At 35.9% G+C, this 27,682-nt stretch overlaps 1 protein-coding gene across 1 annotated transcript; it reads left to right on the top strand.

The window, feature by feature from the left end:
- Window positions 1–1,289: 1,289 nt before the first annotated feature.
- LOC123607253 (ras-related protein R-Ras2-like) lies at window positions 1,290–27,613 on the top strand. Its single transcript, XM_045496392.1, has 2 exons — window positions 1,290–1,460; window positions 26,316–27,613. Exons 1-2 carry the CDS (start codon window positions 1,290–1,292, stop codon window positions 26,823–26,825), a joined length of 681 nt encoding a protein of 226 aa, XP_045352348.1. The 3' UTR covers window positions 26,826–27,613.
- Window positions 27,614–27,682: the final 69 nt, after the last annotated feature.

Here is a 27,682-nt window from a genome sequence, read left to right as displayed (position 1 = left end):
GCTCTTTAAATATATTCACTTATTTGATAATATGTTTTAAAATTGCATTGCACAATGTATATAGTTTCATACTTTACTAATCCATTGTGAATAGTGCTTAGACCAGTTAAATATACTTACTAGATTTTCACTAGCATCCTAAGACCACTTTGTTGGAATACAGATGCCATCAGTGGTATCTAGGGCTGTCATTTTTAATTTTTTGTCTGTAGCAGTTTTATAAATGGAGTGTAAGTAAAGCCATTTGTTCATGCTTTAGAGAAGAGAGGAACAATGAGTAGAAATAGCTCAGATCAATGAAATATTCTGCAAGGTTCAGGAGAGTGTGTTTATGTATCACTGACAGACATTTAATGTTTCTTCTATGGGTACAAAGTGAAAAACAAACATTTATCACTGCAAAGCTATTTCAGCTAACAAAGCACTAATACATTCTTAGACAGATTTTGAGCCACAGCAAAGTCTATTGGGTCTTGGAGGGATAACTGTGGACTTTTTCCAAAAATAAGGCATGGCTATCAATACTCCCAAATCCTGACAATTGCTCATTCTTTTTTCTCCCATCCCCACAGAGAATTATCAGCTTTAGTGTCCTACTTACCCTGACGTGAATGTTGTTTTCTTTTTTCTTTCCTGTACTAGGATTTCATTTTTTTTTTTTTTTAGTGCTAGAGGCATAGTAACCTATCTAAAATATCTGATTTGCATGTTGAATAATTCAATTGATTCTCTGCACCCATGAGCGTGGGTGGAACAAAAAGCCAATGTTTCATCCAAATATGCCCCAGAAGTATTGGGTATTTGCCAACTTAAGAATATAGGAATGCGATAAAAAAAATACCTGCAGATGTCATTTCATGTACAGAAAAAAATGATGTGACTTCAAAACAACGTTGAGAAAAGGTGTTGGACAGTAAGTCAGGAAATTAAGGGAGAATTGAGAGGAGAAAGGCTAACTGTAGAGTTTAAAAGCACTAATGGGTGAAGGAGATAGCATAGTTTAACACAATGAAGGAGAATTAAATGAGGGGGAATATGTTTTTAGAATAATAAGTAGAAAATGTTACTGAAACTATAGTAAAACATTTGTATTTGGTTAAAAAAAAAAAACCACCAGAAACACTAGTGAAAAGATGATGAGAACATTTTGTTAATGTTTAATGATGATTAAAAAAAAGGGACTTCTGCTTCTAACAATGGAATAACAGGGAGTGGATTTATGTTCCACTTAAAACCATGAATTTCAAGAAATTGGAAATCCTACAAAGAAGGAAAATAATCCTTGAGAGATGGAAAACAAAGTGAGCCCCGCAATCACCCAGCTTACTGCAATGAAACTTTCCAGGCCCAATGCAGAAAGAGTAACTCAGGCAGAGGGTGTGGACTCCCAGAGTGGAGCAGATGTAGCTGAAAGTCTACGTAGATCTAGAAAGCTGGTGGTCAAATTACTGGACATCTTGGTACTTCTTTTTTAAATTTTTTTTTTCAACGTTTTATTTATTTTTGGGGCAGAGAGAGGGAGACACAGAATCGGAAACAGGCTCCAGGCTCCGAGCCATCAGCCCAGAGCCCGACGCGGGGCTCGAACTCCTGGACCACGAGATTGTGACCTGGCTGAAGTCGGACGCTTAACCGACTGCGCCACCTAGGCGCCCCCATCTTGGTACTTCTATTGTCAATTTTTTGAGGACCCTTCATACTATTTCCACAGTGGCTGCACCAGTACATTCCCACCAACAATGCACGGGGGTTCCTTTTTCTCCACATCCTCACCAACACTTGTCTCTTATGGTTTTGATTTTTATTTCCCTGGTGATGAGGGCTGTTGAGCATCTTTTCATGTGTCCTGTGACCATTTGTAGATCTTCTTTGGAGAAATGTCTGTTCGTGTATTCTGTCCATTTGTTAATTGGATTATTTGTTTTTTTTTTTTTTGGGGGGGGGTGTTGTGTAAATTCTCTGTATATTTTGGTACTAACCCACGATCAGATAAGTCATCTGCAAGTATCTCATTCGGTAGGTTATCTTTTAGTTTTGTTGTTTCTTCTGCTGTGCAGAAGCTTTTTATTTTGTGGTAGTTCCAATACTTTAGTCTTGCTTTTATTCCCCTTGTCCTAGAAGACATATCTAGAAAAATGTTACCACAACTGATGTAAGAGAAATTATTACCTGTGCTCTCATCTTGTATTTTTATGGTTTCAGGTCTTACATTTAGGTTCTTAATCCATTTTGAGCTATTTTTTTGTGTATGATGTAAGAAAGTGCTCCAGTTTCTCCTGTTTGCCCAACATCATTTGTTGAAGAGATTGTTTTTTTCCCATTATATATTCTCACCCCCTTTGTCAAAGGTTAATTGACCATATAATTGTAGGTTTATTTCTGGGCTTTCTATTCTCTTCCAGATATCTTTGTGTGTAATTTTTGCCAGGTCCAAACTGTTTTGATTACTACAGCTTTGTAATATAACTTAAAGTCCAGAATTGTAATACCTCCTGCTATGCTCTTCTGTTTCAAGATTGTTTTGGCTATTCAGGTTCATTTCCGGTTCCGTACAAATTTTAGGATCATTTGTTCTAGTTCAGTAAAAAAGAAAAAATGCTGTTGGTATTTTGATAGGGATTGCATTTAATCTGTCGTTTGCTTTGTGTAGTATGCACACTTTAACAATATTTACCTTTCCAATCCATGAGCATGGAATATCTTTCTTTACCCAAAGAATGCAAAAACACTAATTTGAAAAGATACACACACACCTAGGGTTAGTGCTGCATTACTTAAAATCGACAAATTATGGAAGGAGTCCAAGTGTCCACTGATAACTGAATGGGTAAAGAAGACGTGATGTGTGTCTGTCTATACATATATAGTGAAATCTCAATCAGCCATTAAAAAGAATGAAATCTTCCCATTTGCCACAGCATGGTTGAATCTAGAGAATGTAGCATATAATCCTGAGTGAAATAAGGTAGGGCAAGGTGAATACCATATGATTTCACTCCTGTGTGGAACTTACTTAAGAAACAAACACACACAAAATGCACACAGGTGAGAAAAAGAGGAAAACCAAAAACCAGACTCTTAACTATAAAAAACAGCAGAGGAGGAGTGAGAGGGGGATGGGTAAAATAGATGAGGGAGGATTAAGGGTACACTTACCATGAAAAGCACTAAGTAATGTATAGAATTGTTGAATATCTGTAAGGTACACTGGAAACATAACACTGTATTAACTACACTGGAATTAAAATTTTTAAAAATTAGAAGATAGGGTTTGCAGAACAGAGAGAAAACTCATTGACGTCTGTCCTAGAAAAATCGTAGCATATGAACTGGTGCACACACATGAAGAAACTACCCAAGGGTGGGGAGAAAAAAAGCACAAACCAAAGGGTTTGGAGAAACAGTGTCCAAGGTTCCCACAGGGCCATGATATTGCCTGTTGGCACCAGCCAGAGTGGAAAAGCCATTGGTAGGGAACGTCAAAAGGTCTTGCTTTAGTGTTTGGAGTAGTTCTCCTTAGACTAAACATCATTCAGATGTTGCCTAAAAAACTCTTAAAACACATACTCCAACAATAAACCAAACTGTTTGCAAGTAACTTAAATATGGCCTCGCATAAAGCTCAAAAAACTTAGAAAACTGAAGGGATAGAAAATGATCTAACTTCTAAAAAAGTAAAACTCACAGTCTGTTTTCTCCAAACATTACCAAGGATGCAAAGGAGCAGAAAACATCCTCGAAATGAGGAAACAAAATGAAACAAACCTGACTCAGTAGTGACAGAGATGCTCAAAGTAGCTCCTGAGAAGTTACTAAAGCTATAGTTTACATGTTCATAAAGCTAAACAGAATTTGATCCTTTTAAGCATAAAGATATGGAGAGAATCTGATTCCTTAATAGTAAATTAAATAAATTTATTTATCCTGAGAGAGAGAGAAAGCAAATGTGAGGAGGGCAGAGAGGGAAAGAGAATCTCAGGCAAGTTCTGTCCTCTCAGTGCAGCGCCCACTGGGGCTCAACCTCACAAACCAAACAGATCATGACCTGAGCTGAAATCAAGAGTCAGATGCCCCACAGAATGAGCCACCCAGGTGCCCCAAGAATCCATGTGATCTTCTTGAAGCAGAAAAGTATGTTTCGCATAAAATAAATACATTGGATATAATTACTTTCAGAGACTGCAGGAAAAAATCAATAAACATGGGTGCTTAACAATAGTAACTGTTCAAAACACAAAGCACAAGAATGGGGGGAAAAAAAACCAATATGATGTGTGGCACAAATTTAAGCAGTCTACTTTACATATAATTAGAGTCCTGAAAGAGAAAGGGAAAAATATTTGAAGAAATAATTAGCCAGCAGTTTGGCAATCTGATAAAAACTAAACCCAGGTATTCAAGATACTCAAGGAACAACAAGCCCTAATAACATGAGGAAAGCTGTACCAAGGAGTATCTTAATTACATAGCTCTAAATCAGTTATAAATATAAAACATTAAAGGCATCCCGAGGAAAAATATACATATGTAAAGAGATAAGGATGAAAGCAGATTTTTTTGTCAGATCAAAGCACGTAAGAAGATGGTTGATCAACATCTTGAAAGTACTGAGCAAAAAGTTGTCAACCACGAATTTGATGAGTAGAGAAAGGGTCTTCTAGAAATGAAGGCAAAATATAAACACTTTTTTTCCCCAAATGCAACCTGAGAGAATTGATGTACGAGATCTGTACGATAAGAACCGTTAAAAATGGTCCTTCAGAGTTCTGAATAACCAATGGGTTATTCAACAAAGAACTCAAAGAGGAAATTGCAAAACACATGGATACAGATGAAAAATGAAAATACAACAGTCCGAAACAGGGACTCAGTGAAAGAAGTTCTAAGAGGGAAATGTAAATAGATATGGGCCTACTTCAAGAAACAAGAGAAACCTCAAAAAATAAATATCTAACGTTACATATAAGGGAACTAGGAAAAGTAAAACAAAGGCCAAGTTGATAGAAGGAAGGAAACAATAAAGTTCAGAGAAAAGATAAATGAAATAGAGACAAAAATAGAAAAAGAGCAATGAAACCAACAACTGATTCATTTATAAACATTTAGCCAAACTCATCAAGAGAGAGACAAGACACAAAATCAGAACTGAAAGGGAAATAACAACCAATACCACAGAAATACAAAGGATTATAAAAGCCCTTATAAGGATCATATGAAAAAATTTATGCCAACAAATTAGATCACCTAGGAGAAGTGGATAAAGTCCTAGAAATACACAATATTTCAAAACTAAATCAGAAATAGAAAATTTGAATAAACCAATTACTAGTAATCTAATTCATTCAGCAACCAAAAGCTCCCATAATACAAAATTTTAGAACCAGATGGAGTCACAGGTGAATTCTACCAAACACTTATAGAAGAGTTAATACTTATTCTCCTCAAACTATTCCAAAAAATATAAGAGGAAGGAAAGCTTCCAAATTCATTCTATGAGGTCAGCATTACCCTGATACCAAACCCAAAAATTCTACAGAAAGAAAATACACATGATGAACATAGATACAAAAATCCTCGACAACATATTACCAAAAAACATTCAACAATACATTAGAAGGGTCTCTCACAATCATGTGGGATTTACTCTGGAAATACAAAATTACAAGGATGGTTTTGTAATTTACAAGTCCATCAACCTGATAAACTCTATTAACAAAATGAAGGAGAAAACTTACTTGATTACCTTAATAGATGGAGATAAAGCATTTGATGAAATACTTTATCAGTTTGATCCATTTATGGTAAAATTTGCTCCACGTATGATAAAAACTCTCAAAGAAGCAGGTGTAGAGGTTGTATATCTCATCATAATAAAGACCACAGATGAAAAACCCACAGTGAACATCATACTCAATGGTTAAAACTGAGAGTTTTTCCTCCAAAATCCCAAACAAGGAAAAGAGGTTTACTTTTACCACTTCCATTCAATTTGGTACTGTATGTCCTAGCTGCAGCAACCCCAGAAACAAATAGAAGACATCCAAATTGGTAAGGAAGAATTTAAACCATCACTGTTTGCAGATGACATATTACATTAAAAAACTCTAGGGGCGCCTGGGTGGCGCAGTCGGTTAAGTGTCCGACTTCAGCCAGGTCACGATCTCGCGGTCCGTGAGTTGGAGCCCCGCGTCAGGCTCTGGGCTGATGGCTCAGAGCCTGGAGCCTGTTTCCGATTCTGTGTCTCCCTCTGCCCCTCCCCCGTTCATGCTCTGTCTCTCTCTGTCCCAAAAATAAATAAACGTTGAAAAAAAAAATTTAAAAAAACTCTAAAGTGTCAATTAGAAGTAAAAAATGAATTCACTAAAGTTGCAAGATACACAATTAATACATAGAAACTGAGTTTCTTTACACTAATAATGAAGCAGCAGAAAGAGAAATTCAGAAAACAATTCCATTTACAACTGCACCAAAAAGATTAAATGCCAAAGAATAAAGAAAGTGAATATGACATAAACGTAAAATGATTTCATGTTTGTGGATGGGAAGAATCAATGTTTGTTAATATGTTCATACTGTCCAGAAAATCGACAGATTCGATGCAATCTCTACCAAAATACCAACAGAATTTTTCACAGAAGTAGAACAAGTAATATGAAAATTTGTATGAAGTCACACACACGCACACACACAGAACCTTAATAGTCAAGGCAATCCTGAGAAATAGGAGCAAAGCTAGAGATGTCTCAATCCCAGATTTCAAAAGGTACTAGGAGACTGTAGTAATCAAATCAGTCTGATCTTGGCACAAAAGCAGATACACAGAGAAAAAGGACAGACTAGGGAGGCCAGGAAAAAAAACAAACATGCTTATATGGTCAATTAATCTATGACAAAGGAGGCGAACAAAAAAAATAATGAGGAAAAGATAAATTTCACTGAAAAAACTGGACAATTACATGCAAAGTAAACTCAAAATGGGCTAAAGACCTAAATTTGAGGCCTAAAACCTTACAAATTCTAGGAGAAAACATAGGCAGGAATGTATTTGACATCAGTCTTAGCAATATTTCTCCAGATAGGTTTCCTCAGGCAACAGAAACAAAAGTAAAAATAAATACTGGGAGTACAGCAATATAAAAATTTTTGCACAGTGAAAAAACCAGCAACAAAATGAAAAGGCAACCCTGTGAGTAGGAGAGGGTATTTTCACATAATCCATCTGATTAGGAGTTAATGTCTGAAATAAAGAACTTATACCAAAAAGCCCTAAAAAAAGAGAAATAATCTGATAAAAAATGACCTGATAGACATTTTTCCAAAGAAGAAATATATATGGCAAACAGACACATGAAATGATGTGTTACCACATCATCACAGAAATGTAAATCAAAACCACAAGGAGATATTACACTTACCAGAATGGCTAGAGTAAAAAAGACAAGAAATAACAAGTCCTGGCAAGGATGTGGAGAAAAAGGAACCTTCCTGCACTGCTGGGGGGAATGCAAACTGGTGCAGCCATTAGTGAAAACAGGATGGAGAGTCCTTAAAAAATTAAAAATAGAAATATGATCCACTACTGAGTAGTTACTCAGAGAAGAGGAAAATACTGATTTGAAAAGATCTGTGCATCCCTATTTTTTTTTTTTTTTTTTGCTGCAATTATCTACAATAGCCATGACAGGGAAGCAATCCAAGTATTCATTAATAGATGAATAAAGATGTGGAACATACTCACACATTCTCTCTCTCTCATACACACACACACACAGGAATATTACTCAGCAATTAAAAATAATGAGGTCTGGGCATTTGTGACCACCAAATTAAATAAGACTGAAAAAGGCAAATGTCATATGATTTCACTTTTATATAGACTCTAGAAAACAAAGCAAAGGAATAAATGAACAAACCAAAAGCAGAAACAGACCCATAAATACAGAGAACAAACTTAGGGTTGCCAGAAAGGAGTAAGGTTGGGAGATGGGCAAAATGCAAAATGAGTGAAGGGCAATGTAAGGTACAGCTTTCCAGTTATGGGAATGTTAAGTCATGGGGATAAAAGCTACAGCATAGGGAATACAGTCAATGGTATTGTAATGGCACTGCATGGTGACAGGTTAGCTATACCTAGGTGAACACAGCATAAATTACAGAGTTATCAAAACATGCTGTATACTTAAAACTAATGTAAAATTGTGTATTCACTATACTTCAATAAAAAAGTACTTTCTAAGTTGGAAAAAATGATATTCAATATAAACATGAATCCACACAAAGGAAGGAATAGCACTAGACAGGGTAAATACATGGGTAAAAATGACATTTTTTGGCATCATTTAAAATTTGTTAAGACAGGGGTGCCTGGGTGGCTCATTCGGCTAAGCATCTGACTTCGGCTCAGGTCATGATATTACAGTCCGTGAGTTCGAGTCCTGTGTCAGGGCTCTGTGCTGACAGCTTGGAGTCTGGAGCCTGCTTCAGATTCTGTGTCTCCCTCTCAATCTCTGCTCCCCACCACCCCCCCATGCTGTGTCTCAAAAATAAACATTAAAAAAATGTTAAAAAAATTGTTAACACGTTACTGACTCTTAAATAACAAGAGTGATACAACCTGGTGTTTATATATTATTTAGAAGTTGTATAACAAAAATGAAACAAAATTTCTAAGTTGGTATAATATCCATTTTAAGTTATATTGTGATATATTAAATATTTTTACTGTAACTAAAATAACCCTAAAATTTCAACAACAAAAATTGCTGTCCATATGTCAACAAAACTCATAAAGTGGATCATTAAAAATTTATACTAGATCTTGGGACACCTAGGTGGCTCAACTGGTTAGGTATACGACTCTCTATTTCAGTTCAGGTCATGATGTCACAGTTCGTGAGATGGAGCCCCACATCGGGCTCTGAGCTGACAGCACAGAGCCTGTTTGGGATTCTCTCCCCCTCTTTGCCCCTCCCTGACTTGTGTCCATGTTCTCTCTCTTTCAAAAAATAAATAAACTTAAAAAATTATATTAGATCTGAACAAAGGAGAAAAGAGACAAAAAAAGGTAGCAAAGAACAGATTGAACCAGTAGAACACAAACAGAAAATTGTATGGTTAAACTTAACCTTAATAATTTTGTGACATTATGTGGAAATGGTCTAAACACCACCATTAAAGAGAAACCATTACAGGACTGTATCAAAAGTGAGAACCATATGATGCCTACAAGAAATGTACTGTAAACATAAAGAAACGGGGTAAAGTAAAAGGGTAGTAAAATACATATGATATTAACACTAATCAAACCAAAGCTGGTAACAGACAAAGTTGGTTTCAAAGCAAAAGATATTGACAGGGCTAAATAAGGTGATTTCATAATGATATGTTGGCTAATTAATTTAAAAAGTACATAAAAATGCTAAATATTTTTGCACTTGATAGAAAGTACTTAATGAGTAACTCAAAACCTAGTTGTTTGAGATGAATAAAATTCATAACACTCTAAACTGTTCAGGATAAAAAAGAAAAGTCACAAATTAAGCAGTATCAGGATGAGACACATGATGTCACATGACATAATCTATAAACATTTATTTACTTAAACAAAAGTTTTTAACATTTATTCATTTTTGAGAGAGAGAGAGAGAGAGAGCATGAGCAGGGGAGGGGCAGAGAGAGAGGGAGACACAGAATCTGAAGCAGGCTCCAGGCTCTGAGCTGTCAGCACAGCGCCTGATGCAGGGCTCAAACCCACGAACTGTGAGATCATGACCTGAGCCAAAGTCAGATGCTCCCCAATCTATAACTATTTCAAGGAAAATCAGAATATTATGAACCAGTTTATGTCATTTTGTCAAGAAGTTAGCTGACATGGACATACTTCATGAAAGACACAGAGTATCGAAATATATTCATGAAGAAATGAATAAACTGAAATGGGAAAAAACATCAAAAAACATGAACTATCAAAGTATTCTCAAAAAGAAGTAGATAACTTGAATAGACCTATTCTTAAAAAAAAATAATTTGTAGTTTGAAAACTGCCAACAAATTAAACCCTAGAGCTAAATGGCTTCACTGAGGAATTACACTGATGCCATACGTATAGAAACTTCCTCAGAAAACTGAACAAGGTGAATGTTTTCAAAATAATTTTGTGAAATTAACATTTTAGTGATACCAATACTAAAGAATGACAATAGGAGAATATAAAACAACATCAGGACCATATTCTTCATAAATATAGATGCAAAAATTCTAAATGGAAATTAACAAAGCTAATTCAACAATATTAAAAAATAGTAATACATCATGACTACATGAGGTTTACCCCAAGATTGCAAAGTTGGTTTAACTTTGTAATGTCAGTGAAGTAATTCACAATATTAATAAGCTAAAAAATCCTATTATCTCAGTTGATGCATGACAAAATGTGTTTTACATAATCCAAAATACATTCTTCTTATGAAACTATGAACAGAAGGGAACTACCTCTACAAAACAAACAGCTAATAATATTCTTAATGCCAAAGAGATGTATGCTCTCCCTAAAAAAAATCAGGAAAAATGTCAAGGTGTTGGCTCTTAGCACTTTTATTTCCACATTACAAGGAAGATTTAGGCATGGAAATAAAAGAGTAAGAATTAAAAGGCACCCACATGGGAAAGGAAGAAGTAAAAATGTCTTTATTCATCGATGATGTGAAGATCTATGCAGAAAATTTGATGAATCTACAAAATTACTACTAGAAGTTAATAAGCTAGTCTATCAACATTGTGTATTATGAATTATGATATAAAATCATTGTATTTCTACACAAAAGCAATGGAAAATGAAATTTTACAATACCATTTAAAATTATATACAATTAAGAAATCTCTAAGGGTACACCCAACAAAAAATGTGATAAACATGAGTTAACTTTTCACATATTTTATCTTAATTTCCTTAGCTATTTTGTAGTCCTCAGAGTATATGTCTATGATTTAGAAGACTCGATGTTGTTGGTAGGAATTTTGTAAAAATTTATGAATAGATACAACAAAATCTTAGCTTAGGCAGTTTGTAGATATTAACATACATATACTATAACAATTCTGTATCCCTAGTTCTCCCCCCCTGCAAAAAAAAAAAAAAAACCTTTCATACCTCACATCATATTAAAAATTAAATTATAATGGATTATAGACCTGATATAAAGTTAAAATTATAAAACTTCTAGAAGAAAACATTTTCTAATCATTATATGAAAAGTATGATTCATAAATGAAAAAATCTATAAACTGGATATCATCAAAATTAAAAACTTCCCCTCTTCAAAAGACAGTGTTACGCACACAAATATAAACATTCTCAAATTTTATGTTTGCTGATACAAATATGAAATGAATGACAGATATAATACAAGGAATGAATGGGAGGAACTATGATTACTTGTAATTATAAGATACTTGCCTTACCTGTGAAGTGTTAGAGTATTATTTAAAAGCAGACATGGGGGGCGCCTGGGTGGCGCAGTCGGTTAAGCGTCCGACTTCAGCCAGGTCACGATCTCGCGGTCCGGGAGTTCGAGCCCCGCGTCAGGCTCTGGGCTGATGGCTCAGAGCCTGGAGCCTGTTTCCGATTCTGTGTCTCCCTCTCTCTCTGCCCCTCCCCCGTTCATGCTCTGTCTCTCTCTGTCCCAAAAATAAATAAACGTTGAAAAAAAAAATAAAATAAAAAAAATTTAAAAGCAGACATGGATTAGTCACACATACTGCAAACGCTAAGCAATCACTAAAAAAATTAAGAACAAAAACCCCAAAACAATTGTGACAATATGCTCAAAAAAGGAAAGAACGTGGAATCATAAAATGTTCTATTAAAACCAGGAAAAGGACAGTACAAGAAAACAAACGTAGAGACCAATAACCCTGATGAACACAGATGCAAAAATCCTCAACAAAATGTTAACACGATAAATTTAGAATTCAGTAATACATTAGAACACACAGTATGAACAAGTAGGATTCATTCCATGGGTGTAAGAATGGTTCCACATCTGTAAGTCTATCTGTGTGAAATGCCACATTAACAAAATGAAAGGCTAAAATCTTATGTTCGTCCCAGTAAATGTACTAAAGCCATTTTGAAAGTTTAACACTGATTTATGATAAAAACTCTCAACAAAGTGGATTTGGAAAGAACATACTTCTACATGTTAAAGGTCGTATATCACAAACCCACAGCTAATACCGTACTTGATGGTGAAAAGCTAAAAGCATTTGCTCTAAGATTAGGAAGAAGACAAGGATCCCATGCTACCCACTTTTATTCAACATAGTATTGGTAACCCTAGCTGGAGCAACTAGCGAATCAGAAACGGAGAAGTATAAAACTGTCACTATTTGGAGGTGACATATATAAAAAACCCTAAAGACTCTGCCAACAACACTGTGAGAGCTAATAGATGAATTCAATAAAGTTGCAGGATAAGAAATGAATATATAAAAATCTGTTGGATTTCTGTACACTAATAATGAACGAGTATAAAGAGAAATTAAGGAAGCAATCGCATTTATCGTTGCATCAGAAAGAATAAAATATCTAGAAATAAATTGAACAAAGGTGGTAAAAGAACTGAACACTGAAAACTCTAAGACAATGACGAAAGAAATTGAAGAAGACATAAAACATAAAACTCCTAGAAGGCAACAGGGAAAAAAACCTGGAAGGCCTTGTGTATGGTGATGACGTGTTTGGATACATCAAAGGCACTAGCCATGAAAGAAGTAACTGATAAGCTGGATATCATTAAAGTTAAAAGCATCTACTCCATGAAAGACAATGTGAAAAGAATGACAAGACATTCCACTGAATGAGAAAAAAGATACTTGCAAATGACACATCTGATACGGGAGTGTTCTTCAATTATAAAAAGAAACCTTAAAACTCAAGAGTAAGAAAACCTAATCAGAAAACGAGCCAAAGACTTAAACGGATGCTTGACCAAAGAAGATATACAGATGGCAAATAAGCACATATCAAGATGGTCCACATCTTACATCATTGGGGAAAGGCAAATTAAAACAGCAGTGAGGGGGGCACCTGGGTGGTTTAGGGAGTTAAGCGTCTGACTTCAGCTCAGCTCATGATCTAGCGATTCTTGAGTTCAAGCCCCACATCGGGCTCTATGCTGGCAGACCAGAGCCTGGAGCCCGCTTCAGATTCTGTGTGTGTCTCTTTCTCTGCCCCTCCCCTGCTCATGCTGTCTCTCTCTGTCTCTGTCTCTCTCAAAAAATTAAATAAACCTTAAAAAAACAAAAACAAAAACAAAACCCCAGTGAGGTACCACCAGCCACCTATTAGACTGGTCAAAATCTAGAACACAAATAACACCAAGTGCAGGGGTGATGAGAAACAACAGGAACTGTCATTTGTCACTGGTTAAAATGCACAATGATACGGATACTTTAGAAAACATTTTGGTAGTTTGTTAAAATACAAAACACATTCTTACCATGTGATGCAGCAATCATGTTGCTGCCTATTTATCCACGGGCAATGAACACGTATGTCCATACAATAACCTGTACAGGGATGTTTTTAATAGCTTTACTCATAATTGCAAAAACTTGGGAGCATCCCAGATATCTTTCAGTAATTCAATTTATAAACAAACTGTGGTATCTCTCAACAATGGAATAGAATTCAGTGGTAAATAAAACAGAGCGATCAAGGCACAAAAAGAGGGAGGAAACTTAAATACAAGTTACTAAATGAAAGGCCAACCCAAAAAGGCTCTACATGATTATCAGTGTATGGCATTCTGAAAAAGGCAAAACTTTGGAGACAGGAAAAAAAAAATCATTGGTTGCCTGTGATTGGGGAGGTGGGAGAGCGAATAGGTCAAGCATGGTGAAATTTTAAGGCAGTGAAATCACTCCATATGATGATATAATGGTAAATACATGTCAGTATACATTTATCCAAACCCACAGACGGCACAACACCAAGAGTGATTTTATGGTAAACTATAGACCTTGGGTACAATGATGTGTCAATGTAGGTTCATCAGTTATATCAAAGCACTTTGGCATAGGATTTTGATAATAGGAGAGATTCGTAAAATGAGGGCGGCAAGTACACAGAAAAATCTCTGTCCCTTCAACTCAGGTTTGCTGAGCAAACCTGAAGAGCAACCTAAAACTGCTCTAAAATTAAAGTCTACTGAAAAAAAAATAAACAATAAATGAGAGCACCTGAAAGGATGGGTTTGTCACTTATATCGAGAAAACAGAGCAGATATTGGTGTGGAAATCAAGCATCATACTAGGACATTTCGGAGTGGAAAAAGCTGCAGAGAGGAGTTAAGATTTTGGAGCAGCACGGAGACCCTGAGCTCATCTCGTCCCTGAACCGCTGCTAGATCAGCACCAAACCATTTTGAACACCTAGGAAACTGACCTGAGGATGAACACAACAATCTGAATAACATGAGCCACAGAACTCGCAGGCAATCGGTGGGGAGAGGGGAACTGGTGCGGGGGGGGGGGGGTGGGGAGAGAAAAGCCACAGAGAGTAAGGAGCTGTTTTTGCAGAGAGACGGCAGCAAAAGGGAAAGAAGGAGAATGCATGTAAGAGGACTGTGCAAGAAAAGTGCTCCCCTGAAAGAGGCTGGAGAGGAAGAGTGAAAACCCCCACAGGAGAGTGTGAGAAGTCTGTTCCCCAAAACCATGGACAGGAAGAGAGGAGAGGGTTTCAATACTAATCAGTGGAGCCCAGAGCCTGAAGTTCTGGAGCTCAGTGCCTGGCGTTGCCCTGTGGGGAAGTGGGGAGAATCCCCAGAGGCAGACACTGTGTGCCAGGCAGGGAGAAGTGGTTCCCCTGGCAGGAGGGCATTGGGTAGAGGCCGTATGGCCTCCCCACATGCAAAGGTCCAGCAGACCCTAAAGAGCAGCCATGTTTTCTGGTAATGGGACAAACACGCCATAATGAAACCTTGTGCCAGCTATGTGTTGTGGTTTGCCAGAATCTCTGAACCTCTGCTGCTGGGCGATCACACAAAATGTTTTCTGGGGCAAGCCAGAAACTGGCCATTGCTCAGCGAGACCCTTCCCCGTAGAGTTGGTGCAGGTCCTAGTCACAGGGGTATTACTGAAGCATGGGGGTTTTATTTTTATTTATTTCTTCAGAGAGACAGAGTGTGAGTGGGGGGGGGGGGTGCAGAGAGAGAGGGAGACACAGAATCTGAAGCAGGCTCCGGGCTCCGAGCTGTCAGCACAGAGCCCCACGTGAGGCTTGAACTCAGGAACTGCGAGATTACTACCTGAGCCTAAGTGGAACGCTTAACTGACTGAGCCACTCAGGTGCCGCTGAAGCATGGGGTTTTGAAACACAACCTCATCTGAGATCAATGGAACAGACTAGAGAACCCAGAAATGGACCCACAAACATATGGCCAACTAATCTTTGACAAAGTAGGAAAGAGTATTCAATGGAAAAAGACAATGTCTTCAACAAATTGGCATTGGGATAACTGGACAGTGACATGCAGAAGAATGAACCTGGACCACTTTCTTACATGATACACAAAAAGAAACTCAAAATGGATGAAAGCCCTAAACATAAGACAGGAAGCCATCAAAATCCTAGAAGAGAAAGCAGGCAAAAATCTCTTTGACCTCGGCCATAGCAAGTTCTTACTTGACATATCACCAGAGGCAAGGGAAACAAAAGGAAAAATGAACTATTGGGACCTCATCAAAATAAAAAGCTTCTGCACAGTGAAGGAAACAATTAGCAAAACTAAAAGGCAAGTGACGGAATGGGAGAAGATACTTGCAAATGACAAACCTGATAAAGGGTTAGTATCCAAAGTCTATAAAGAATTTATCAAGCTCAATAACCCCACCCCCCAAAAAAAGTAATCCAGTGAAGAAAGAGGCAAAAGACAGGAATAGACACTTTTCCAAAGACATCCAGATGGCTAACAGACATACGAAAAGATGCTCAACATCACTCATCGTCAGGGAAATACAAATCAAAACCACAATGAGATACCACCTCACACCTGTCAGAATAGCTAACATGAACAACTCAGGCAACAACAGATGTTGGCAAGGATGCAGAGAAAGATCTCTTTTGCATTGTTGGTGGGAATGCAAGCTGGTGAAGCCACTCTGCAAAACAGTATGGAGGTTCCTCAAAAATTAAAAATAGAACTACCCTACAACCCAGCAAGTGCACTACTCGGTATTTATTCAAAGGATACAGGAGTGCTGATTCAAAGGGACACAGGCACCCCAATGTTGATAGCAGCACTATTGACAATAGTCAAGTTATGGAAACAGCCAAATGGCCACTGGTTGATGAATGGTTAAAGAAGATGTTTTATATATATATATATATATATATATATATATATATATATATATATATACATACATACACACACACATACATACACATACATATATATACTCACACACACACACACACACACAATGGAATATTACTCAGCTATCAAAAGAATGAAATCTTGCCATTTGCAACAACGTGGATGGAACTAGAGTGTATTATGCTAAGTGAAATTAGTCAGAGAAAGACAAATATCATATGACTTCACTCACACGTGGAATTTAAGATACAAAATAGATGACCAAAAAGGAAGGGAAGCAAAAATAATATAAAAACAGGGAGACAGACCATAAGAGACTCTGAAAGAGAACAAACTGAGGGTTGCTTGTTGGACGTTGGGTGGGGGGAGGGGCTGAAGGGGTGACCGACATGGAGGAGGACACTTGTTGTGATAAACACTGGGTATTATATGTAAGTGATGAACCAGTGAATTCTGTTCCTGAAATTATTATTACACTATATGTTTATACTATATGTTAACTAACTTGGATTTAAATTAAAAAAATAATTTTAAAAAAGAGTGGAAAAGGCTGTTGTCACTGAAATAAATTGACATGAGACAATTATGATTGCCAAGTTACAACTGAAAGTCCTGAAGATTAATAACCAAATGCATTTACATGAAATATTGCTTACAGAATATTTGCCTTATATTTTCATACATATTTTTCATAAAAATAATGAAATAGATAAAACTTGACCATGACCATGTGTGTTACCATTCAAATAGATAAATATTACTGAGCTTAGAGTATTAGAATAACTTCATCAAATACAGACTTAGGGGTGCTGGGGGGTTCAGCTGGTTGAGCGTCAGACTCTTGATTTTGGCTCAGGTCATGGTCCCAGGGTCATGGGATCAAGCCCCATGTCAGGCTCCATGCTGAGCCTAGGGCATGATTAAGATTCTCTCATTCTCTCTCCCTCTACCCCTCTCCTCTCTCTCCATACAGAGAGAGATTTGTTCATCTGTTTGGTATTATATATATATATATATATATATATATATATATATATATATGTGTGTGTGTATCATATATATGTACATATATATGTGTGTGTATATATGTATATCACATATATATATATATATATAGAGAGAGAGAGAGAGAGAGAGAGAGAGAGAGACTTAATAATTTAGTCTTATCATTAAGTTTATTTATTTATTTCAATAGAGATGCAGAGACAGAGATCCTAAGCAGGTTCTGTACTGTTAGTACAGAGCTTGATACAGAGCTTGATTCCACAAACTGTGAAATGACCTGAGCCGAAATCAAGAGTCAGACGCTTAACCGAAAGAGCCACCCAGGTTCCTCAAGTCTTAGAATATTTTTTTAAAATGTTCAGAAAATAAGCATATATTGTCCAAGAAAACAAAACAGTTTTCTAAGTGCTAAATATATTTTTTGCCAAATACTACCCATGTATTCACACTATAATGCAAAAAATTTAAATTGGTAATTTGTCACACAACTTAGACTGTTCATTAAGTTGGTTTAGTGGATTGAATCATTGATTTTACTGCTACTCACCAATGTTTTCAGTTCCCTGCCATTTCTGGGTATCTATTTATATATATCTGTATCTATATCAATATTCTTATGTGTTTACACTTTGCAAATTCACTGACCTTGGAATGCAAGAGTATAAGTGCTGGTGGAAATAGTATTTCTGTTTTCAACCTAAATTGCATTCCAAGTCCAGTAGTATTTATTACATTACTGATAATGGTAACTATCCAGTAGCTACTCTACTGGATAACCGGGTTTCTTGCAAAAAACCTGACAAAGGTTTACAAGGTGCAATCACAAAAACATAATTTAGCAACTGACAATCAGGCTTTAAAAGTGAGTTTACTTTTAAGAACTACCACAATATGGTTACTTCTAATGGAAAATGTTTAGAAACCATTAAATATTTTTTTGAAATTTAGTTTTATGACTCACTTATTGGCTATCATTATGCTTATTTGCATTTTAATACAGTTAGATTTTTTTGTTCAGTGGAAATCCTGAAGAACCATGAACTATATGTATATAGGAATATCTTTAAAGAAGGGATGTGTATTTAGTATATTCATATAACATCTCTCATGGACACATATAAAGCAAATTACATTTTGGTTTAATTATCATTGTTAATAATTGGGAATATTATTGATTCAAATTATAGTAATATATGAACAAACTGAGTGTTTGCAATTATTTGACTGACTTGGAACATCACATATTACTGCCAATTCACAATACTTGCAGCCAAATTACAGATATTCTATTTCATCAGATGGTTTAGAATAAAAAATAGTCCTTGTAAAATTCAGAAAGTCCTTAGAATATCTTCAAATGTATACCAAAATCACAAAAGTAAAAAAAAAAAAAAACACCTAAATAAACTTAAGAAATGAATGTATGGATTAGTGAGTTAAATGCCAATACCAGGTGCTGAGCCGTTTATACAATTATTTGAGAAAAGTTTAAATGAATACTGTATAATATGGTCCAGCAACACATAAACGATGTCTAACTGACTATAGAACATGTAAATCTTATGTTAAACTTAAAATGAACCAATAGAAAAAGTGGTGGCATAATAATATGCCTCCATACCACCACACACATAATCATCAATCTGAACAACTATTCTGCACACAGAACCAAAGATCCAGATCAGGGCTTATATGGGTGAAGCATATGCAGGAAGTACAGAAATAAAAAAAAAAAGATACATTCAGGAGGGTAGTAGAAGAGCACGCCAGTTGGTCTTAAGGGTAAAGTTGCTTCAAGATAACACACTCCTCACCTGCTGACCTAAGACCCTCGATCTGTAACAGAATGAAATTACTTTCTTTGAGATTTGCAGACCACTGACCTTGAGTACTGGAAGACTGGAATTTTCCTGGCCACAGAATTCAGCAAGTTTCTTTGAAGCTGCCTCAGATTTTGGATTAGCTTCACAATTTTTTTAGCAAAATGTGTTTATTTTTTAGGTTACACAAATGGTTTTGGGGATCGGTAGACCTTGCCCTTTTTGGCAGAAATAACAGAGTACTCCTGCACACCAAAAAACAAGAACCAGACCCCCTCCACAACCTCCTCCCACTGAGATAATGTTTGTAGCTGGCAACATCAGGTCTACACATCATTAAGAAATGTTGCAGGCCACTGCACTCTCTTTGCTGATTACCCTAAAACCCTTTAAAAACCCTTGGGCCATGCTTAGAAACGTTGGAGTGGGCTTTTGAACAAGAATCCACCTTCTCCCCAGGTTGCCAGCCTCCTGAATAAAGCTCAAGTTCCTTTCCAATCAAAACTCATCTCTTGAGTATTGGCCTCTCAAGCAAGGGACAGCCAAACTTGGGTTTGGTAACAGTAGGAAGAATAGATTCACATATCCCCCATTACACATCCTACAAGTCTAAGTAGCCTATCACAGACAAAAAGAATGAAAGAGACATTCCCTCATGAGAAATGGATGGTAAAGTGACTCATCGGAGGGAAGACTCCAGAATCTGCCTTTCCCAATACCAGGCTTACACATATCTCTCTGGGTCACTCCCTGTAGGCTCTGGGGGACCCAGGCATATCCATCCCATGGTCCAAAGTAGCTTCCTTGGTAGGGCTCCAGCCAGAAAAAAATTAACATGGCATTAATAAGTCTTTACCTATTAAAAATTCCTTTAAATGTAAAAGGACTAAATTCTCCAATCAAGAGACACTGTGGCTAAATGGATTAAAAAATAACTTAGTTATATGCTGCCTACAAGTGACTTGCCTTAGCTTTAAGGACACACCTAGGCTCAAAGTGAATATAGGGGAGAAAGACATTCTATGCAACTGGAAATGAAAAGAAAACAGAGGTAGGTATACTTATAAGAAAAATAGATATTAAGTTGAAAATTGTAACAAAAAACAAATAATTTTTCAATAAACAGGCCAATTTATCAATAGGCTACAATAATCATAAATATTCATCCATACTGGAGCATGTAAATACACTAAGCAAATACTAATATATCTCTAGGGAGAAACATAATACATTAATAGTAAGGGACTTGAATACCCCACTTTAAACAAAGGTTATATCATCCAGACAGAAAATCAGTATGGATACACAGGACTTGAACTATACCAAATGGACCTAAACACATTCAGATAATTGTACCCAACGGTAGCAAAATACATATCCTTTTCAAGCATGCACAGAACATTTTCCATGATATACCATATGTTAAATCATAAAACACATCTTGGCAAATGTAAGAAGACTGAAATTATACCAGTTGCCTTTTCTGACCACAATGTTATGAAAAGTGAAATCAATAATAGAAAAAAAAAGGAAAATTCACAAATGTATGGAAATTAAACAAGAAGCTCCTGAGCAATGAATCCAAGAAATAAAAACAGAAATAAAAAATACTTGAAACAAGTGAAAATGGAACGGAATATATCAAAATTACTGTGGTGTAGACTAACAGTTCTAAAAGAGAAATTAATCCCTACCTTAAAAGAAAAGAAAACTCTTGAATAAACACCCTACATTTACACCTCAAGGAGTAAGAAAAAGAAGAACTTAAGTCCGAGGTTAGTAGAAGAAAAAAACATGAAAAAATCAGAGCAAAAGTAAATAGAGATTAAAAAGTTAATAGAAAAGATCATTACAAGTAAAAGGTATTTTTAAAAAAATATATATAAAAAGGTTGACAAATCCTTAACTAGACTAAGAAAAAGAAGAATCAGAAGTGAAAGGGGTGCCTGGGGGGCTCAGTCAGTTAAGTGACCTACTTCAGCTCAGGTCATGGAGCCCCACATTAGGCTCAGTGCTCATGGCTTGTTCAGAGACTGCAGCCTGCTTCAGATTCTGTGTCTCCCTCTCTCTGCCCCTCCCATGTGTGCAGTCTCTGTCTCTAAAAAAATAAACATTAAAAAAATTTAGAAGTCAAAAAGTAGACATTACTCCTAGTAACACAAATACAAGGACAATATACTACTATAAACAATTTTAACTTAAAATTCTTAGAAACATAGAATCTACCAAGACTGAATCATCAAGAAACAGAAAATCTGAACAGACCAACGATGAATGACAGGATTGAAACAGTAATGGAAAGCTTTCCAACATAGAATACACCAGGAGCAGATGACTTCATAGGTGAATTTACCAAACATTAAAAAAAAAAAAATTAATACCAGTCCTTCTCAAACTCTTCTTAAAAATAGGAGGTAATACTCCAAAACTAAACTTTACTTTGTGAGGCCAGCATTACCCTCATACCAAAGCCACATTAGGACACTGTAAGAAAATTACAGGTGAATATCCCTACAGATAAATATATACGCAAAAATTCTCAACAAAATACTAGCAAACCAAATTCTACAGTACATAAAAGGATCATACACCCTGATCAAGTGGGATACCAGAGTAGATCAATATATTGATGCAAAATACTAAATGTAGTAAATAAAATGGTAAAAATCTTGTGACCATCTCAAGAGATGGGAAAGAAGCATTTCAAAAGATTCAACATCCATGCATGTTAAAAACACTCAAGAAATTGGGTAAAAAAGGAATGCATGTCAACATAACAAAGGCCATATATAAAGAACTCAATGGTGTAAGATTGAAAACTTTCCTCCTAAGATCAGGAACAAGACGAAAGTACTCACTCTCCACTCCTATTCAGTATAGCACTGGAAGTCCTACCAGAGCAATCAGGCAAGAAAACTAAGTACAAGACATCCAGATTGGAAAGAGAGAAGTCAAACTATCTCTGTTTATGCAAGATAAGATCTCATACAGAGAAAATCCCTGAAGACTCTACCAAAAGACCGCTGGAACTAATCAACAAAGTAAGTAAAGTTGCAGGATATGAAATTCATGTAAAAAGATTAGTTGTGTCTATACACTAACAAAAAAAAACTATCTGAAAAAGAAACACAATTCCATTTACAATAGCATCAAAATATATAGGAATATCTTTAATCCAGGAGTGAAAGATATGTACAACATCCTGCCATTTGTGAAGACATGAATGGAATTTGAGGAAATTTGTCTGAGAGAGACAAAATGTATGGTATCAGTCATATGTGGAATCTAAAAAAGCCAAATTCATAGAAAAGGAGTAAAATGGTTACCAAGGGATGGGAGCGTGGAGGGGAAGGACAAATATTGTTTGAGGTCACAAACATATGAGTAGTAAAAAAAGCTCTTAGATCTCAAGGGAAGTGTAGTAAATACAGAAAACAATGGTATTATAACTACTAATGATGATATTATAACCATTATTCAATGGTATTATAACAAACTTGCTAAGAGACTAGAACTTGATTATTCTAATCACTAAAAAGAAGTATAATAATGTAAGGTGATAGAGGTAATAATGTAAGGTAATGATTGCTGCTATGGCATTTATATCACAATATATGAATGTATCAAGTTAACATTTTATAAACTTAAATTTATAGTATGTCAAATATATATCATTTACAAAATTTAAGACACTAATGAAAAAAACTGAAGACACAAATAAATGAAAAGATATCCTGTTTCTGCATCAGAAAAATTAATGTTGTTATAATGTCCATACTACACAGAGCCATCTAAAGACTCAATGCAAGCCCTATCAAAATTCCAATGACATTTTTCGTAATAAGAGAAAAATGATCCTAAAATTTGTAATAACAAAAGACTCTGAATCACCAAAGGAATCTTGAGTAAGAACAAAGCTGGAGTCATTATACGTCCTGATTTCAAACTTTATTACAAAGCTCTTGTGATCAAAACAGTACAGTACTGACATAAATATAGACACATAGAAGAGTAGAACAGAATCTAGAGCACAGAAGTAAGCCCTTGAATATATGGTTAACTAATATTTGACAAGGGAATCAAGTAGAATCAATGTAGGAAAGATAGTTTCTTTGATAAATGGTGTTGGGAAAACTAGACTATAACATGCAGAAGAATGAACTTGACTCCTATCTTATACCACTCCCCCAAATTAACTTGAAATGGCTTAAATTATTATACTCAAGATCCCAAACTGTAAAACCACTGAAGGAAGCACAGGGAAAATGTTTCTTAACATGGGTCTCGGCAATGATTATTTTGGATGTGACAACAAAATCACAAGCAACAAAAGCAAAAATGAACAAGTAGAACTATGTTGAATTACAAAGCTTTTGCAAAACAAAGAATCAGACAAAAAAGGCAATCGACAACATAGTAGAAAATATTTTCAAAACCATCGATCAGATAAGGAGTTAATATAAAAAATATAGAAATGATACACACAACTCAACAGCAAACAACCAAACAACTTAATTAAAAAGTGGGCAGAGGATGATAGACATTCTTCCAAGTAATACATACAGATGGCTAAGAGGTACATGAAAAGGTGTTCAACATTGCTAATAATCATCAGAGAAATGCCAATAAAAGCCATATTAAGATATTCCACACCTGTTAGAATAGCTATTATCAAACAGACAAGAGACAACAAGTGTTGGTGGGGATGGGGGAAAAGGGGAACGCTTGTGCACTACTTTGGGAATATAAATTGGTATGGCCACCATGGAAAACAGTATGGAGTTTCCTCAAAAAAATAAAAAACAATTTTACCATATGATTTAGCAACTGCACTACTAGGTAATAGATAAAGAAAATGAAAACAGAATCTTGAAGAGGTATTTGTAGTTTCATGTTCTTTGCAGTATCATGCACAACAGCCAAGATATCGAATTTACCTATATGTGTATCAAAAGATGACTGGATAAAGAAAAGGTAGTGTAGATACAAAACAATGGAATATTGGGGCGCCTGGATGGCGCTGTCGGTTGAGCATCCGACTTCAGTCAGGTCACGATCTCGCGGTCCGTGAGTGCGAGCCCCGCGTCGGGCTCTGGGCTGATGGCTCAGAGCCTGGAGCCTGTTTCCGATTCTGTGTCTCCCTCTCTCTCTGCCCCTCCCCCGTTCATGCTCTGTCTCTCTCTGTCCCAAAAATAAATAAACGTTGAAAACATTTAAAAAAAAAAGAAACAATGGAATATTATTTAACCCTGTGAAAGAAGGAAATTCTGCCCTTTACGACAACATGGATGGACATTATACTAAGGGGAAAAAGTCAGGGAAGGACAGATACTTTTTTTTTTTTTTACCATCAAACATAATTGACAGTTTAATTTCAGGCGTATGATATAATGATTCAGTAAGTCTATATATTTCTCAGTGCTTATCAAGAAAAGTACGCTTTTTATCCCCTTTTTCTATTTCCCCTTTGACCATACCCACCTCCCCTCCGGCAGCCACCATTTCTTTATACTTAAGAATCTTTTTTTGTCATTGTTGATGTCTTTCTTTCTTCATTTGTTTTATTTCCTAAATTCCACATCTGAGTAAAATCATATGGCATTTGTCTATGACTATTTCAGTTAACATAATACTGGGTAGGTTCCTTATGTTGTCATTTATGTGCAGAATCTAAAAAAGCCAACCTCATACACACAGAGTAAAATGGTGGTTGCCAGGGGCTGTGGGTGGCAAAAATGAGAATGTGCTCAAAGTGCATGCAAACTCCCAGCTATAGTATCACTAAGTCTGGGGATGTAGTGTATAACATCATGACAATAATTAGCAATACTGTATTAGATACTTATAAGTTGTTAAGAGAATAAATCTGAAATATTACCATCCCTCCCCCATATTAAAGGTGAGAGGATGAAGATTATTGTGCTATTTACAATATATGCTTGTATCTAGTCATCAGACTATACACCTTAAACTTTACATATATTACGTGTTAATATTTCAACGAAACTGAAGAAAAATGAACTTAAAAAATTTACGAAAAAGGAATGTAATTAAATCTAAAAGAAGTTATTTCAAGCAAGGGCAGGATAAAGATGAACTGTATGCAGTGGAAAATATTCACCAGTGAATACTCATGTCCTGCTGACTACATTGTGTATCATTTATTTACAGCAGAAAACTTTCCTCCTTATTTAGTTAACCTCAATTGTGTCTTAATTCTCAGTTAGGAATCATTGGGAATGAATGCATCCATCTTTCCAAGGAAATTGCCAATTACTTTATTTGAGCATGTTGCTGATTTGAACAAAACTAGAGTTCATTACTAAGGAAAACTAAGGTAATTAGCGACAGCCTTAGAAATCATTCCTCTATTTTACTCCTATAACATTTAGGAGATTTTAATTTTTATTAAAACAGACCTTGGAATTTTATGGTATTAAATAATTTGACATTCTTCAATGAAACATTTTCTACATTTGTTGTGTCAAAGAACTATACAAATAACCTGGTAACTTGCAAATAATTAAACGTATTATTCCTTAAATACTTAGGTTTTAATTGACTGTACAAATCCTCTATTTCAAATAATTCTATAAGCAAAAATTCAGCAGGCAAAGTAATGTCATTGCTAATGTACCTAATACTGTATTCTCTTTGATAATAGTTTAGCACAATAATGGTGCAATTATATTTCTAAGCTGACATAGAGTGCACTCATTATTTTTTCCGAAAATCACACTGGGATTAATCATTTAATAAGCTCATAATAGCTTGGCTGATGGAATATTAAAAGTGTTGAATAATTTAATTTGAATGAATTCGTGGATTATATCACTCAGGAAAACTATTAACTATATATATAGGTCATTCGAAAATGCTACTGTTGAAGTTTCAGCAAGAATTGTTTTAAAAACATTTAGTATTGGAAAAGTCAGGGCTTGTGGTAAAGACAAGAGCGATGGAATTCTTCATTCTTATTATTTGCTCTGGTTGAGAAGGTTGAAAGATCTTTTTCGGGATTTTAAAAATGAGAAACCCAGATGTCTCTCCGCTTTGGTCAACCTAAAAGGTGTGGCATACGGTGCGAGAGAAGGAAGGGATCCCGTTATAACAGTCCTATTTTGTCACGGATTATGACCCAACCATCGAGGATTCCTACACAAAGCAGTGTGTGATAGATGAGAGAGCAGCCCAGCTAGATATTCTGGATACGGCAGGACAAGAAGAGTTTGGAGCTCTGAGAGAACAGTATATGAGAGCTGGCGAGGGTCTCCTGTTGGTCTTTTCAGTCACAGATCGAGGCAGTTTCGAAGAAATCTGTAAGTTTCAAAGACAGATTCTCAGAGTGAAGGATCGTGATGAGTTTCCAATGATTTTAACTGGTAATAAAGCAGATCTGGATCATCAAAGACAGGTAACACAGGAAGAAGGACAACAGTTAACACGACAGCTTAAGGTAACATACATGGAGGCGTCAGCAAAGATTGGGATGAATGTAGATCAAGCTTTCCATGAACGTGTCCGGGTTGTAAGGAAATTTCAAGAGCAGGAATGTCCTCCTTCACCAGAACCAACACGGAAAGAAGAAGACAAGAAAGGCTGCCATTGTGTCATTTTCTAAGAATCCCTTGAATTTTAGCTACCAACTGCCAGGAAAAGCCCTCATCGTCTCCTCTTCTCCTTATGGTTTACATCACATCGTGTTGGTACCTTTCTAGCCTTGGACAAACGATCGCCGTGGCTAGTAGCCTTAGACCAAGAAGCTGGCTAATCCTTTCCATGAAGCTAATCCTATGGTCATTTTGAGACACGTTTAAAGGAAACACTAAGGCTGCCTCAAAGATTATCTGATTTCTTAAAAATAATGATCTATATACATAGACACATTCTTTTTTAAGGGCTTACGTTTTAATAGGGATGAATCAGTTTTGGAACCTAAGCTGTTTGCCAAGCTGAAGTCATAGGTTGTGAAATTAACTTGTAACTTCTGGAATCATATTGCCTATTGTTACTCTAAATAGAAACATGAGTTGTTTTTAAATGTGAATTTTTTGCCTATCTCTAAAAAATTTGATTTCAACTTTAGTTAACCTTAAGTACACTGAATTGAATCCACAAAAGTGATACATCTCAGACCTTTACTGATGCTACAGCCTTTGTTTTCCAGTGGCCAAAATACCAAAATGCCTGCTATGTTTATAGATTAAAAACTGTGTATAAAGCCTTTATTACACCTCCATTCCTAAAGATGATAATAATGTTCTTTGTGGCCAAATATTTGGACTCATTCTGGATTTAGGCATTTCAATGTTCTTGGCTTTTTAAGTTAACTCTTCTCATAGCCATGTTGAGAGTAAAAATAATTAATTTCTGTCTGTCTGCCTTTTCAAGTATTTCTGGATACGGGATGAAAAAAAACTAAAACTGTTTTTTTTTGTTTGTAATATAGAATATGGAATTGATCTTTCTAGGGTCAGA

The sequence above is a fragment of the Leopardus geoffroyi genome, chromosome A2, assembly GCF_018350155.1.
Source record: "Leopardus geoffroyi isolate Oge1 chromosome A2, O.geoffroyi_Oge1_pat1.0, whole genome shotgun sequence".
NCBI classification, from domain to species: Eukaryota; Metazoa; Chordata; class Mammalia; order Carnivora; family Felidae; genus Leopardus; species Leopardus geoffroyi.
This window is presented reverse-complemented; position numbering and strand designations above follow the sequence as displayed.